At 36.0% G+C, this 17,651-nt stretch overlaps 2 protein-coding genes across 2 annotated transcripts in view; both read right to left on the bottom strand.

Moving 5' to 3' along the window:
• LOC111052822 (dynein intermediate chain 4, axonemal) overlaps positions 1-4,253 on the bottom strand; it is a 46,288-nt gene extending 42,035 nt beyond the window's left edge. Inside the window, exons 1-2 of the mRNA XM_039442192.1 lie at positions 4,185-4,253; positions 732-812 (exon numbers count right to left, since the gene is read on the bottom strand). Coding sequence (XP_039298126.1) covers positions 732-812; positions 4,185-4,238 — 135 coding nt within the window. The 5' untranslated portion in view covers positions 4,239-4,253. The remainder of the gene's footprint in view (positions 1-731; positions 813-4,184) is intronic.
• A 1,321-nt stretch (positions 4,254-5,574) lies between these two features.
• On the bottom strand, positions 5,575-8,909 carry LOC120354738. The gene is made up of 2 exons (XM_039442191.1): positions 8,578-8,909; positions 5,575-6,198 (listed from the first exon to the last, which is right to left on the bottom strand). The coding sequence occupies exons 1-2, from the start codon at positions 8,881-8,883 to the stop codon at positions 5,938-5,940; spliced, it is 567 nt and encodes a 188-aa protein (XP_039298125.1). The 5' UTR covers positions 8,884-8,909; the 3' UTR covers positions 5,575-5,937.
• Positions 8,910-17,651: the final 8,742 nt, after the last annotated feature.

Raw genomic sequence — 17,651 nt, 5'->3', positions numbered from 1 at the left:
TGTGTTCAGAATTTCAAGCCGATTTTTGTTAACTCAAGCTACAAGATAGTTAGCTATAGATAGTTACTGTCTATTATTAGTGTGCTGTTAAGAGTGTAAGAACGGCACAGAGACTACCAGCGTGACACAACTTCACGGAGAACTACTAGGACTATCGGCTCCAGTTAACATTTGGAACATAAATACCCTATACCATGGGGTATCTTCTTATGCTATCTTCTCTCTATGATATTACTTTGTGGGAATTGAAACAATGCTCTTGCAACCATAAAGTGGACGTAGTCGAGTGAATTAGATGCTGGCTCCATAAATCATAGACCCGGCTTCAAATCCCGGGCCTGGCAAGATATTTTTCTCGGGTCACTCTCGTGTTTCGGATGGACACGTAGAGTTGTCGGTCCCGGCTGCGTAATAACAGTCGTCAGGTCATGTCAGAGGTCCAGAAATTAATCAGGTGTGACCTGAAAACTCCAGACACCAGAGACCTTAGCCAGTCAGTCACTCAATATTATTATCATTAATCGTAGAATCACATCTTTAGCCAGAGAGTGGATTCCATCATTTCTTTCAAGTATTAATACAAGGATGAAACTCCCCACATCACTCATATCGTACATTTCAAATAATCACAGTTTGCTTCAAACATTCCATTCGAATTAAGGAACTCTACAAATCAAATTACGTTTTGATTGAGCATATTATATTACCTATAATCTGACAATAACCCTTACCTTTTTACTCCCAATGCTTTCTTTTATTTGAGCAAATTTAAGTGGTTTTGGTGTAACATCATTCCCATCATCTTCATATATCTTGAAACAAAAAACAAACGTTCCAAGTCCTGCATCCACTCTAAACATTGCAATCCATGCAGGTGCAACACATTCAATGCTATTAGAGATTCATGCAGGTTGAATAAATCTTCATTCATTGTACCGGTACGTATGATTTCATTTGAAAAAAGCTCATAATTTATATTGTATCTCTATAAACGTTGTGTATATTCATTTTCTGGATGAATAAAGTATTATATTGTTTGTTGACAATCTCCTAGGTTGTTGAATTATAATAGTCTACTTGTTGTAATAATAATGAATAAGAGCAGTCAGAAGTAGCCTATGGTTTTGAATGCTAGAGGTTCTCTGCTTACTAGAATGGCTCAGTGCCTACTGCCTATAGTGAGGTCCACGTTATAATGGCAGTGGATAAAAATAGAAAAATAGCGATGCCGATTCTCTGAATTGATTAATTATATTTCTACACTGTCAAAAACATAATTGGCATCGTTATGGACCTAGAAATGGATAGTACCACCGGCTTTGTCGAATGATAGACAAGGATATCACAACCAAAGTTGATCAAATACTGTCATTATAACGTGGACCTCACTATAGCATATGCGGATGATGTAGACATCTCAGCCCGAAGGGAGGAGAATCTGATTTAAATTTTCAGAAAAGCAGGTCTGGTGGTCAATGTAAGTGCGACTGTATAAATAAGGATGACTAGAGACCAAAGAAGAACACCTGAAGAGCTCGCACTGAAAGGACATGGTTTTAAAACAGTAGAATGTTTCAAGCAGGCTATCTTGGATCCCTGAACACTAACAAAAATGAAGATTAAATAAAATTCTTGAATCAAGGCTGTAACGCTTGAGCAGTAAAATTAACATTTATAGGTCAATGCTACAATGTATTTACCAAGTGGCGGCTGGTGTAAATATAGTTTGGAGGTTGCAGATATCAATCCTAACTTACATAGTAAATAAGAAAGCAATAAATAGGGATTATTGAATCATCATTACATAGAACTTGAATTACCTATATTATTTTTCTCTCAACATAATTCCAAGTCACTGTAAGAGATAATAAGAAAATGAATAAGTTTCAAGATTCAAACAATACAATAGAAACAGAAAACCCAAAACTTTTTTACATCTATCAGTCTTAATTATTAGCCTGAAAATACAATAATTTAAATATTTTTCAACTGCTGCTTGTACTTACGCGCTCACGCAAACCCAATAATTATACAGCTTGTGTGTAATTTTCAAGATTTGGAGGCCTTCGAACTTTCCTAGTTCAATTTCATTCTCATTTGCTATTAACTAAATAAATCATTCAAAAAAATTTAAATAGAATAAATATAGCTTTTGTTTATTATACTATCACTTATACAATCCTCAAAATCAAAACAAACTAAACTTTTCATAATATATGGTCTGTCGTCTGTAGTGTGATACTATCGACTATCGATACAAAGGCAGTCTTCATAGATCGATATTGTTGGTATCGTATCGTTTGTTTCTATAGAATGACTGTATAGTGAGGTCCACGTTATAATGACAGTGGATAAAGATAGGAGAATAGCGATGCCGATTCTCTGCTTTAATAAATTATATTTCTACACTGTCAAAACATACTTGGCATCGTTGTGGACCTAGAAAAGGATAGTACCACCGGCTTTGTCGAATGATAGACAAGGATAGCAAAACCAAAGTTGATCAAATGCTGTCATTATAACGTGGACCTCACTATAGGAACTAAAATGACAATGGTTGTAGGATCGCTGCAACCGTGCTATCCTCAAAAAGCCATCTGTTGTCATAGCAACCAACTGGTTTTCCAGCACTTAGGCTTCCAATGCCATATAAGCGACGCGTCATAAGGGGTTGCAAATGCGATGTGTTCCTTCTTCGGACCGCGCAAATTCAAAATGTTGAACTATCTGTTCTGCCTTTCTGCTGTATGGATTTTGTCGGAATTGAGAGAATAATTTTCAATGATATGACTATCAAATTGAAGTGTTATTAAGACGATTTGGAAAGGAAAAATCTCTCTCTATTGCCTGATTTGTTGGGGGTTGTGCAACCTTAAGAGGAGCCGCCACTGCCGTAACCTTTTGAAACATGGGTTGACAAGTTGCGATAATATATGCTGTTGAATCGATGGGAGAGGGAGATACTAAAAAGAATTATTTATGGGCCAGTGCTAGAGGCTGATAGGTGGTGACTCAGAAAATAGTATATTTCCCACCTAGGGTCGAAAATTAGACTTTTCCGGCTTGAAATCGGTTTTAGAAAAGATTGAGAGCCGGAAAAACATTTTTGCCGGTGGTGCAAACGCTATTTTTCGCCACACACAAAAATAAACAATATATATAATATATGAGAATAGTTGTTTACTAAGCACTTCCGAAAGCAGAAGTGGAAGGTCATAGCTCTAGCAAATCTGAGGTAATCTGAATATCAGGATATTGTCCAATTATTTTTATTTTTTATTCTGATTTGTCTAAATAACCTAAAAGATTATGTTAAGAATAAAAAAGTATAAACTCAACCTCCCACATAATTGGGAGGTTGAGTTTATACTTTTTTATTATTTCAAATGACAATAAGATGATATTATCATAAATGTTTTAATTATTGAATAATGAACACAAATAATTATGAGTTTTTTGATCACCTTTCTTAGTTCCATGTTAGCGGCTGGAAAGGGTACTCTTTCCGGCCTAGGCCGGAAAGAAACCTGTTCCGACGTCAGACGAGAGTCGTCTGCAAACAATGTCTTTCAGATCTACGTAGGGACTGGAAAACAGCTGCTTTCTGTGCAGTGTGGCGAAAAATTATAAACCTCTACAATCTGTATTGGCAACCGAGCATTGTTACAGAAATTAGAAGAGCTAGAATTGGTTGGTTGGGCCATGTGGAACGGATGCCAGAGACCGGTACAGCACGTATGTCTCTGTATCAGCAACCAGGGGGACCGACCACGTAAGAGATGATTGGACGACGTGGAGGCAGACCTTCAATCCTTGGGCGTCAGAAGGTGGAGACAGCGAGCACAGGACACACATTCATGGAAAAGGCTTGTGGAGGAGGCCAAGGCTCTTCAAGGGCCGTACAGTCAATGAGCAGTAGTAGTATATTTTTAATATTTTCAATTGACTTTCAGACCTAAGATAACGTAGGTACTGAAAAATATCTAACTAGGTACCGTATATTGAGAGCGAGACTCCTTTATACGATTAGATAAGAAATTAGATTGCAAATAGGATGCAGACAGTTACTGTGACCTGTGACCAGATCCGCTGTGAAAGTAGACTCCAATGATTCAAATCACACTTATGCAGAAATCGATTTCAGTAACACTCAACAAATCAATTTCAAATAATTCATAACCTACCTTTTTAGATCGTTTCTTCAAAGTAGGGCTGGTGTACCTCGAACCAAATGACATTGTTTCTGATTCGCTATGATAAATTAATCAATCTATAATATTAGTTCTGCTGAGAGAACTGTAATATTGATGACCTACATGCATCAAATAAAGTTTATTTTATCACAAAAACACTATGTAATCAAGGATAGCTCCTTGACATGTCTAAAAAAGTAACAAGTAGAATCTTCATTACACGTTTTGATGAATAGTGCTTCACTTGTAAGTTTATCACTCAATTAAACTATTTTCATTGCAACTTTGAATTCTAAAATTTAACTAACTTCCTATTTAATATAGTATGTTTCTATTTATAGAAAGATTTTCACGGTTGTGAAAGTGAGCGAATTATCTATAAGCTTCGATTGATTTAACTAGCATCACCATGGTAACGGTCTACCAGCGTTGCTCATATCAACGTTCTCTCAACTATAGTAAAGTCCACGTTAAAGTAAGGCAGTGGAGAAAAATAAGAGAACAGCGTTGCTGATTCTCTGCCTTGCCACTGCCTTCTATATAGGACAGCTGATACCAGAATATCTGATGAAATAATAACTGTTCATTATTGTTAAAAGAAATCAAGTATATTTTATTTGTCAAGAAATATATTTCTTAATGATTCAATAATAAATTTTCATAATTGAGGTTGAATATTTTGCTAAATGGTATTTCTACATTGTTAAAAAACGATCTGGCAATGTCACGGAGCTGGAAAACGATAGCGCTATCTGCTTTGTCGAATGATAGACAAGAATAGCAACATCAAATACTGCCTTCATTATATAGTAGACCTGAATGTGAAACCATATGGAGGAGGGGTGGTCAGCTGATAAACGTATGGTCAAGCAAATTTATTGCCGAAACTCTTGACTGATGACGAATTTTACTCCCGTTAAAATACAAATACAAACAAGATAATACAATCAGATTATTATTAAATATACATAATGCAATCTTAAATTTACTGCAGATGTAAAGAAAATTAATTTATTTCGGAAATTAACGTACTCAACTATGGGAAACCCATGTACTAGGTGTAAGTCACAGTAATAGATTTTGGGTAGGGGTGCGAATGCATTGGGTAAGTGAGCTCACATAGGTATTGTTCGAAATTATGCTTCTATATAATCTCTTTCAGTTGACTGTGTACTGATAAAGATCATCTAATCATCATCATCATCATCATCATCATCATCATCATAATAGTCATAATCATCATCAAGAAGAAGAAGAAGAAGAAGAAGAAGAAGAAGAAGAAGAAGAAGTTTCTCTTTTCCTTTGTATTGTATTCTTTCATTCATTATCATAATCATCAGTTAGGATATAATGATATCGGATTGAAATAAAGTGCAAAACGTGTAGTTACAATGGAAGTTTATTAACAGAAAATTAGTCAAGCTTGTTTTTAATAATTACATCCATTAAATGGCCACCTCTCGACGCATTGTTCAAGTGGTTGCGCATGCGCATTGCCCGCTCAACGAATTGATGTGATCTAGTCGTCAATTTCTGCCTTCAACTCCTCAATGGTCTCATAATACATAATGTAGACCCTTGCTTCTAATAATAGCCCCATAAGAAAACGTCACATACTGTGAGGTCCGGTGCATTGGCCCCAGTGCAAATCTCTAAATGAAAAGTTGGAAAATTGAATCCAAACACTGCAAATCTCTATTACGGGAAATCAATTTGTCAAATAAATTTCAAAGTTGACTTGGAATTAAATGGTTATATGGGGCGAGGGCGGACTATTGATTGTGGCCCTCTTGGCAGCACAGAGACACCCAGCCGGGATGGCTTGCCGGCGCCAGCCTCCTGTACGCGTGATGATTGTGCGCACAATGTGCACAGTGACACACACGTGCGCGCCGCGCCGCGCACATCGCGAACCCTCGCACACACACTCCGTGCAGATGACGGAGCGCGGCCACACGCGGTCTGCGTCTGTGTCTAGACGGAACCGCGCCGGACACGTGCCTACCTGAAACCAAAACAAAATAAATGATAATATCAAAAATAATCTATTCAATCAATCTTCTGATGTCAAGAAACATAATAATGTTACAAACAACTCTATTTACATAAAATAACCTATCCAAAGAACAACTAATTATCCAACTGTAAAAATAATACAATATTTAATAGCAAACACTAAAGGTAGGCGTACACAGATCGTCATAGGACGGACGGCACTCATTTGATGCATTGTCTTCAATTGGAGTGCGCATATCTATACGATGCGGATAGGTATGCGCACTCAAATTGAAAACAATGCATCAAATATAATCGTCCGATCCGTGCCGTCCGTCCGATGACGATCTGTGTGCGCCTACCTTAAGACGCCTAAAACGGTGTACACACGTACGTTTGCCTCGGGTGAGCATACGTGTATGGGCTTGCATTCGGACGTCTGTACACTGTTCGCCGAGGCATGTGGGCGAACCGGAACCCTGTCGGTTTTTTTTTGCATTCTCAAAGGCGCCTCGGGCGAGCATTGAATGTACGTGTGGACGCTTTTTTGCCATACAGGTGAGGCAAAACGTAAACATTGAAGGCGCCATAACCTAATTCCCTTCCAATGAACTAGGTTAATGAATGACAAATCAAATTGTGATCCAATAACGAATTGTAAATTGTAGATTTTTTGTAATTTTGTAGGATATGTGGAGTCTCAAATATTTAAATAGAAACATGCATGGAGTATATAATTTGTATCATGATTAACAAATTTAGAACTGTATAATTTAAGTGAAAACAGCTTTTCTACAGGGTTCCTACAATAAAGTATAGCTCACATATTTTATTGTAGCTATCAAATCATCTTGTTTTATGATATCAATCAAAGTTGGTAATTAAAATTATTGTAATCTTCAATATGCTATTATACGTTTCAGATAACTAGGCTATAGTAGTACTATAGTGTTTCCAAGTGCTTTTAAGCAAGGATTTTAGATTGTGTCATCGTATCATCTCATCACTCACTTACAAGTGAATGATTTCATAAAAAAACATTGTTTTATTCATAACTGACATTGACTCCCTGATATTATTTATTTCTATTTATTTATCTATTTTACTGATATAGTGACTCCCTCGGTTGGAGAACTTGCTCATGGACTATTTTATTGAGAATTATGAAAACAGCTTAATATATTTCCTTTTACATGGATAATTTTACATGAAATCTGCAACTTATAATTATGCAGAGTTGGTGAAAATAACGGGCTTATAAACAGCTTAATATTTCTCATACAAGAATAATTTAACAATAGGTTCTATTGGAGATCCTATTCGAAGAACAATCTTTCTGTCGATTCAAAATGTTTGTCCGCAATCTTGGATCCATGAATATGAAGCTGCATATGAATTCAACTTGATTCTTTTGAATGGGAGGGTGGTAATGTGATAGATAATTTCGATACTGAATTTCAAAAGAAAGTTGATGGTGGAAATTGCACATCGATATCTCAAACCTCAAAATTCACATTTGAAAATTACTATTTTGTAAATCAAATCACTATTTTGTTGAAATAAATTAGTGCAATACATTAAAAATCTTCGTAGAAACTGCTAGTACAAGTAGAATTATTAATTACGCTTATGTTAAAGACAGACAATAGACAGGCACACATAAATAAACGGAAGGGAATTAATTTGAAAGTTATATATTATAATTAATTTGGTTTATAATTATGTTGTATATTAATCAGCAGAAATCATATGTCGGCGCATAAAGGACAGTCTGTGTGATAGCTCCCAAATAGCATTAGCAGTAGCAGTAGTAAATGAATGGAAAAATTGGTTGCAATTATTAATCCAGCTGACCAAATGATGAATCACAACAACTTTTTTCTCATGCACTCTAAATATTATTTTTTTTTTTTAACCTGGTAAAGGACGAAGGAGTGATTTAATTGCGATGTCCAACGAACTTGGATCTGTAAAAAGGCTGGAAGAATATGTGTTTCAAATTTTCAGAAGCTGATTGATCAAATCGTTCGAAAGTTATTGTAGAACATATGAACAAACATAATGGACTGTAAAAAGGTTAGAATGTGCTCAAAATTTGTAGCTGATTGATAAAATCGTTCAAAAGTTATTGTAGAACATACGGACTGTAAAAAGGTTGGGAGAATATGTGTTCAAAACTTGAAGCTGATTGATAAAATCGTTCAAAAGTTATTGTAGAAAATACGGACAAACATGATAAACTGTGAAAAGGTTGGAAGAATATGTGTTCAATATTTGAAGCTGATTAATCAAATCGTTCAGAAGTTATTGTAGAACATACGGTGAGGCAAACATACAGACGTACATTGATTTGGGCCTTGAGTTGAAAGTGAGAACTCGCTGCTCTTACCGGTTCATCAGGTTGACGTCGAAGCCAGAGAGGTCGATCCACCAGGTAGATGTTTTTCCTGTTGAGAGCAGAGTCCCGGATCTCGGCACAGTTGCGGGGCTTTGAAGGCAGCAGAAGCAGGAGCGCCTCCCAAGATATCTCAGCGTATCCCATTTTCGACTCAGCATCTCTCCTTGGTCTTATCTCCGTAGGAAACGCTGAGATCGCAGTACTCATTGTTTCGTTCGAAGACAGCACTATGGTGTCATAAAAATACATTGACATCACGAAGGTGATGAATGGCAGGAAGATTTTCACCACTAGCATCTTTGAGACTCCACCAAACACGAAGACCTGTAGTGATCTACTGAGATGCACAATTCAAACTCAAATCTCGAAGGCCCACGCCCACTTAATCTGGTCACCTTTGTGTGTGTCGAACGAAGGATCAGCAGGAAAATCTCTTACCCTGCATAGCTGATCTGTAAGCGGTTTCTTGCAAGTAGGGTGACAGGAGGAAAAACGTCATTCAACATTAGGATGACGCGAAAAGAAAAGAAGGAATTCTGAGAATCAAAACCTTTTTCCTCGTGGAATAAACAGATTTGTTTTTGGATTCATGATAATCCTATTCTAGAGCTCTATTGACTTTATATTTTACAACTAGCAGGTTAATCAAGAGTGTTCTGCAAGGATCAAACTGCAAACTTGAATAATCTAAAATAGGCCTATAACAATCCTCGGTAAAATAAGATTCTATTAGGAAAATTTCAAGTTAATCAGTTGAGTAGTTCAGACGTGATGATGTGTCATTCGGAATTTCCTATCTCGTACGTGTAGAAGCTAGTTCTTTACTTAAGTATATTATAGATTATAGATAATATGATTCAAAGAAGATAAAAAGGCATAACCCAAACTGTCTTCTTCCCAAATTCTGAAAAATAAAAGTTTTAAAGAATGAGGCTATGTTTTCAATTTTCACTTTCAAGTCCAATTTTCACTCCAAAACTAATGACATGACTAAACTAGAAATTCTAAATGTTGATGATTGAAAGCTAATTGAATTGTAGTGAGGTCTACGTTATAATAGCAGTTTCAATTATTAACTTACATCTAAATGATTTTTTATTTTTATTTCTTGATTGATTTCTAGTCTTAATTCTCCACGCTTAGGCATAATATTTCGCTAACATTTCCAACTTTCTTTAGTAACGGTTAAGTGTTGAAGGGAAGGTTATACGGGTATACTCAGATACCCGTTTTGAGAATAGACACCTAAGGTTCAAACTTCATCTCTCTCTCTCTTGGGTTAACAGCCGTAGGGCTGGTTGGCAGCAGCTCTCCAAATTTCATCGTTCCATGTGAAAACATTACAGTTATACCTCAATTTTCGCATATTTCATCACCTATCTTAGCTTCGTATTCTTGTAAAACTCTTCAGTCTGTAGTTTAATATGATTCATTATGGTATTTCTCTATTACTCTTTACTATTTTCAACGCTAGAACGTAAGTCAATAAAGGAATCTAAATCTCTCTCTCTCTCACACTCTCTCTCTCTCTCTTACTCTCTCTCTCTAGGGTTGTGTGGCAGAGAGGACCAGGAGTCCTAACTTCGCCCTAATAAAGGCATATAACCAATCAATCAATCTCCTCTCTCTCTCTCTCTCTCTCTCTTTCTAAGGGTTGTGTGGCAGAGAGTACCTGCAAAGTCCTTAATAAAGGCAATGAAACAATTTCTCTCTCTCAATTAAAATACGTTGGCGAAAATCCTAGTAACAATTGATGAATCAGTCCATCTATCACTCTATCTCTCTCTCTCTCTCTCCGGCTCTAATCTTACAGTGTGAGGGTTTTCATTTCTAAGAACAAACCAAACCCAAAACCCACACACACATCTTAAATAGTTGAATGGCATCTTTGAATACATTGAAGGTGTATGGCGGCATAATATTCCTTTTAATTCTACTGCAGGGAAGGAAGGAAACATTGGTCGATTGATAATCTTGTCAATTATTCATGTATGACACCTTCGTGTCATTGAATACTGTATTGATACGGTGTCTATTGTCAGATACTGATACGTTGAGGTGGAGGTTGATAGGAGGAGATAAGCTTCTTGTTGCTAGGGTGAAATGTTTCGCGGACCAAACTGGGCTGTGGACATTTGATAGCTTTGTTACAGGATCAAAGAAGGTGAGTGAGTAATCCTATCATGTCTGTCCCATTCGGCTTTGCTCGGCTCAGATCCTGTAAAGGTGACAGGTGTTCGCGTTCACAAAAGTAACAATACGCTCCGCTTAGCACACGATATTCTCTTCTGACGACCTCCAAACAACAAGTAGAAGACTGAACATAAATTGTGAGGTTCACGTTAAAATGTCAGTATGTATCAACATTGGTATTGCTATCCTTCTATCATTCGACAGAGCAGGTAGCGCTATCAATCAATCAATTTATTCATTACATAATAATACATTATATAATTAACAATTCATTCAATAATTTATATTAATCATTTAGTCTACCTATTCCTGTTCTAAATTCTTCTAGAAAGTATAGGCCTAATGGGTTATTAACAAGCCATTTTCTTAAGGATCTAAGGAATTTAGGCAGGGGAAGGTTACAGAAGGAGGCTGTTAGAAGGTTGAACAATTTTATCCCCATCACTGGAAAACTTGAAAGAGATTTTCTGAGTCTGCACCTAGATACTTGAAGATCTCCTCTGGCCCTAGTCGGATAATTGTGAATGTCACTGGCGACCGTCAATACATTTTCCCTCAATTTTATCTCCTTCAAGCACTGATACAAAGATTCATTGAAGACTGTTAATATTGAATGATCTAGGTAATCTGCATTGCTTATTATTCTGACTGCTTTCCTCTGTAAAACTAATATTTTTCTACACTTGAGGAATGACCCCACAATCTGATACATAAGACAGGATTGAATGGATAAAAGCATGATAAGCTTGTCTAACATAATGATCAGACAACTCACATGCGTCAGTGGCAACTCACGCAACTATCCTTATGTTGGCAGTGAAAAAAGTTAGAAGAACAGCGTTGCCGATTCTCTGCCTTAAATTGTTCATTCTTGTTAATAAATAGTCAATTATATTTTATTCGTCTGAAAAAAATATTTTCGCCGCACTGCACAGAAAACAGCTGTTTTCCAGTCCCTACGTAGATCTGAAATACATTGTTTGCAGACGACTCTCGTCTGACGTCAGAACAGGTTTCTTTCCGGCCTAGGCCGGAAAGAGTACCCTTTCCAGCCACTAACATGGAACTGAGAAAGGTGATCAAAAAACAGCTGATCAAAAAACTTTTAATTATTTGTGTTCATAATTAAAAAAATTATAATAATATCATCTTATTGTCATTTGAAAGAATAAAAAAGTATAAACTCAACCTCCCACATAATTGAACATCATCTTTTAGGTTATTTAGACAAATCAGAATAAAAAATAAAAATACTTGGACAATTTCCTGATATTCAGATTACCTCAGATTTGCTAGAGCTGTCACCTTCCACTTCTGCTTTTGGAAGTGCTTAGTAAACAACTATTCTCATATATATTGTTTATTTTTGTGTGTGGCGAAAAATAGCGTTCGCACCACGGGCAAAAATGGTTTTCCGACTCTCAATCTTTTGAGTCTCGGCCTACGGCCTCGGACTTGAAAACCGATTTCGAACCGGAAAAATCTCATTTTCTGCTCTAGGTGCAAAATATACTACTTCAATGATCAAATAATAAATTTCCATGATTGAGTTTAATTATTTTGTTAATCAATTTGTTACTTCTACATTTTTAAAGAACTATACACAGTATTATGATCAATACGAATAATATACATTTTCATTTCATTTTATTCTGTTTGCGTCAAGAAATTTTTTGTTTAATGAAAAATAAAATGAATTGATGAGTAATAACACACGGTCAAGATATTTAAGATTATTTGTCTTTGGTAATAACTCACAGGGATTAAATACAGATTGGAAAAATAAAATCAATTTCAGCTTTTTGTGAAGTCTATTAACTTTGAAAAGACTTCATCTCTACTCTACTTCTTCATTCGAGGTTGAGTGGTAGCTCTGCCAAATAAAGATTTTTTTCATTTTCATTTTCATCTCGTCTTGTTGAGCCGTAAAGTAAAAAAGCACGTGTATACTCAGGTAATATGAAGAGTGAGCAGGAGTTCACGAGTTCAAATTCAATTTCAAAACGTCGATGAAAATAAACGAACGTTCATATAAGCCGCGCGATATTGCTGCCAATTCATAACACTTCAATGGAGATTGTTTTCAAATCGCCATAATCTGAATGGCAACGTAAGTCATTGCCGCTTTATTGAGAGTGAGTGAGATAGCATAAAGAGTGAGAGGGCTTGGTTATAGAAGGGAGGGGTAAGAGAAAGAGGGTCAGTTAGAGTTGTGAGAGAGGGTATGAGAAAGAGAATTGAAAGGGGTGAAGAAGTGGAGCATGCTCTTCAAACTGAGTGGTCGGACCTCGAACTCGGCTCGTGTTCCCAATAAAATCCTACAAATCAAAAATTTCGCTTCATTTTATCGCTTGTTAATTTAGTGAAAGCACGTGCCTCTCACTGTGTTTTTGCAACTCATTCCTCTTATATAGCCAATTTTAATAGCTGATTCATCAACAATACACTATGGGTATTGGTATACGAAAATTAAATACAATGGTCTAAATTTCTATTCAATAACAAAGACGTTTACACCGTTCAGCCTTGCATCCACACATCGATATTTGTTCGTGAGGTATTTCGCCGTCCTCAAATAAATTTAACAGATGGTTTCAAACAGTTGATGTTTGTCAAGTACGAACAAAAATCGATGTGTGTGTGCGGGGCTTATACCCCATGGTGTGTATCAAGTGTTGATATGATACTGTATCATTTTGTGGTGATACCATAGAAGAAATATAACATAAGAATACATCCTATGGGTTGTATAGGTTGTTTATGTTTCAAATTCCAAGAAGCCGATTATTTGTCAACTCAAGCCGATTACTGTCGACTTACTGTCTATGATTAGTGTGTTGTTGGGAGTGTAAGAGTGTACGAACGAACAAAAGTGTAAGAGTGTACGAGTGTTAGAACGGAACACTGTGAGAGACTACCAGCGTCACATAGCATCATTAAAAAGAGCTACTAGGAATATCGGCTTTAGTTAATAGTGGAATTTAAATTTGAAGAATTGAATTCTTCTCAATGTTGACTTCCATTCCCTCATCTGTTATCGCAGTACACCATTCTTCTACAGCATTTTGTAGATCTCTTTGAGTGTCTATTAGCAAGATCATGCATATATCAGTGCTTGAACGTATATTATACGTTCTATACGGGCCTATACTGGAAGGAAATTACGGTTCCCAATCTTGCTTCTATGATATAGTCGTTTTTCCCTTGTACAATATTATTATTGGTCCGTTGGTACTATGAATACGAGTGAGCTTAGACAACAGGTATTCTATTATAGTTGAAAATAATGTTTACTCACCTAGCCCAAGTGTTTCTAGATCTTCTACTCAGTATGTGGTTCACATTGGATGCACGCACACATGTGCAAGTGCAAGCTTAGATATGCATGACGAAGCGTGCAGATGTGAAATGAAATCTGGAAAAAGCGATAGGAACACTCACATGTAGTGAGCGGCTACATGCAAGTCACAACGTGTTTCAATGATACTTTTCAAATTTTGTTTTTAGTCTCATGCATGATTCGACTTGCACTTGCACATATACGCATCCAATGTGATTCATTCACAATCAACGTACCAAGTTTGATTCTTGAAATGCTTTGCTTCTTCACAGCTGTTTGCTTAAAATAATTTTAGAAATTATACACTCTGTCCATGTCCTCGAAATCCAAAATCAGAGAGCCTACTCAGTTACTGTATTCCAATTCAAAGCCCATATATTTTACTCAGTTATTGATAGGTTGCTCTTGCTGATAGCTTAAGAATCAATTGCTGTTTAATTATTCAAAAAATTATTGATTTTGATGTCCATTAATACTTGTGGGTTTCCCCAGATTATATATTCAGATCCACATCATAATGGCAGTGTTTATTAACATTGGTGTTGCTATCCTTGTCTATCATTTGACAAAGCACATATCACTATCCTTTTTTAGCTCTGCAACGTTCCTAGATCGTCTTTTTACTTTGTTGAATTATGATTAATTTGTTAAATGAATTATAATGTATATTCTAATCTCAATTATGGAAATTCAATGTGCCATATTAATAAATTCGAGCATTTGCTTATACTTCTAAAATATGGAGCATTTGCTTCATTTCATATGAATAAACGTGAGCAAAACCTTTTGCTCATGCTCATCAAAAAAATATTTTGAGCATTTGCTCAAAAGTAAAAGCTTATACTCAAAATTGTATGAATAAACTAGAGCATTTGCTCAACTTTTGAAGCAAATGCTTCAAAAAGGTGAGTCTAGTCTAGAGCAACTTATCACCTTTTGCTCATAGTAAAATGGCTCAACTAATTCGTATGAGGAAGAGGAAACTATACCAGATACGATCACAACCAATAGTTGAGAACTATAAAACTCTTTTTAGATTCAACCATGATATATATCACCATTATTCCCACAAAAGATATAAAGATAGCCATCACAAAGTAGGAAAGGCATTTAAGAGATGAGAGTGTAGACGATTATAAGAAGTCTATTGATATTATAAGAATATGCTGAAGATTATTATAGAGATGACATTTTTTCACGCTATTATTTCAAAATTCTAAACTCAACTAACCTAAAACTCTATTCATAAATAGAAAACAGAGCAGACGACGCAAACACAAGCGGTGCCCCCTCCTTGCATATTTAGCGCTTCCGTGAGCTATAAAAACAAAGTAAGGCTACAAAAGCGTATCAGTTGATGAAAAATCGTTAAAATACGTGAGCATTTGCTCCAGAGTTCAGGAGCATAAGGTAAGAGTATTAAGGTAAAGCTTATTCATATAAAAATGAGCAAATACTTTTGCTTCTACTTTTTGCTCATGAGCAAAACCTTATGCTCCATGCTGTTGCTCATGAGAATTTTGTCTGGTTTTATTCATATGGGCCATTATCTTATCATTGAAAATATATTTTCTTGTCGAATAGAATATAATTGATTATAACATCAGATATACCGTTATCAACTAACCTCTATATAGAAGGCAGTGGCAATGCAACGCTGTTATCCTATCTCCACTGCCATTATAAGGTGAACCTAACTGTAGTGACGAACTCCAGGTATTCATATTGTATTGGTAACCACTCATTGGATAGTGTCACTAGAGAGTACAATCATAAAGAAAAGATACCACAAAAAGATATCGCATGGTATAGGGCGTTTATGCTCCAATTTTCAATGTTAACTCAAACTGATAGACCTAGTAATTATTTTTTGTGAAGCTGTGATTAGGGATGTCAATCCCCGGATCCCGGTCCATTTTTGATACCTAACAATCCCGGGATTTTTCAGCGTCAATCCCGGGATTTTCGGGAATGTAAACCTGAAATTGTGAATCATATTTTTCCAAAAACAATTCAATATGGAATTTTTTTACGGTGATGAATATGAGTTTTTATAACTAATTGTTCTAAGTTTTGACTAATTTATTCTACAGGCACAGCCTACAGTTGCATATACATAATATTGATTGTATACTGTAGCCTACTCTTTACTGGCTTAATAGAATTCGCATTATCAGTTCGCATAATTGGCAGAATGGTTGTTGATCAGTTGTTATGTCTCTACACTTGTTTCTGTTTACACAGCACCACAATTACCAGTCTAGACGGCGCAATATTTGCAATAGTGCTGATGGCATTTCCTTGATATGCATTCCGAACTTTGAAAAGACTCCAGAAGTCAGAAATAAAAAAGCACTAATGATTCACTCTCAGTTTAATTATTTCTCTCCTCTTCTCTTTCTCTATCATAAGTAGAATATCTAGTTGAAGTAAATATTGTAGTTGGCTCTACGAAATTTCATTTAGTAGTGTAGTGGTTCAGCTTTCGCATTGTTTGGTCGGTATGGCGTTACGGTCTTACAAAAAGTATTCTATTTTATAATTAATATTATTAATTCAAGTGATATTAATTCACTTTACAGTATTTGACTTAATTAAAGTGTGAGCTCTAGCCTGTCCTGATGTAGGATGGAAATGCTTTTGTTCTACATAAAAAAGACTCTGATGAGTTATCTTGCTTTCCTCAGTGAGAACTAGGATACAGCAAATTTAAGGTAGGACATGAAATAAAACAGTTACTCCTAATCTTGAAAACATTTATGGAAATAGAATGTTCAATTTTAATATTATTCCCAAGTTTTTTTTTTCATTTTAATGATAGCCTCTCCCTCTTTAATGGGCCCTTTTTCATCTCCACACACTGTTACTGAACATGAAATTGAGGAGGAACAATTGGTTAAAAATGCATGAAACTGATTTTTACCAATCCCGGGATCCCGGGATTGATATTGGATAATCCCGAAATACCGGGATTGGAAATCAGTCCCGGGATTGACATCCCTAGGTGTGATGCTGGTAATCTCTCATACTGTGCCGTTTTACACTCTCACTCAGCCAAAACAGTAATAATGGACAGTAGTCAGCTTGAGTTAGCAAAACATCTGCTTGAAATTTGTACATAAACTACCTATATCACGGGATATTTTCTTATGCTATTGTAACCGCCCCCAGATGGGGGTAGAAGATCCATAACTACTTTGAAGGAGTCATGGGACTCCTTAACAACGACTATCGGTTACGTAATTCATTTCCAATTTATTAAATATAATACATTTTGAAGCAAAAAAAAATACACTGACCATTTAAACAAAAGTTTGATTCTAATGAAACTATACGACCAATAAGATTTTGCTAACTATAAATTTTACTACAACAAGATCATCTCTTAGGGTCTCGGTCGAGTGGAAATGTTTTATAATGAGCTAGAAATTTTGGCACTCACCCACAGCTATCACTCCCACTGGTAATCCCAAAACACAGGACACTCACGTATCTCATGATGCCGGAAAACTAACTTAACTTTCTGCAATAT

Source organism: Nilaparvata lugens, chromosome X (assembly GCF_014356525.2).
Source record: "Nilaparvata lugens isolate BPH chromosome X, ASM1435652v1, whole genome shotgun sequence".
In the NCBI taxonomy this organism is placed as follows: domain Eukaryota; kingdom Metazoa; phylum Arthropoda; class Insecta; order Hemiptera; family Delphacidae; genus Nilaparvata; species Nilaparvata lugens.
This window is presented reverse-complemented; position numbering and strand designations above follow the sequence as displayed.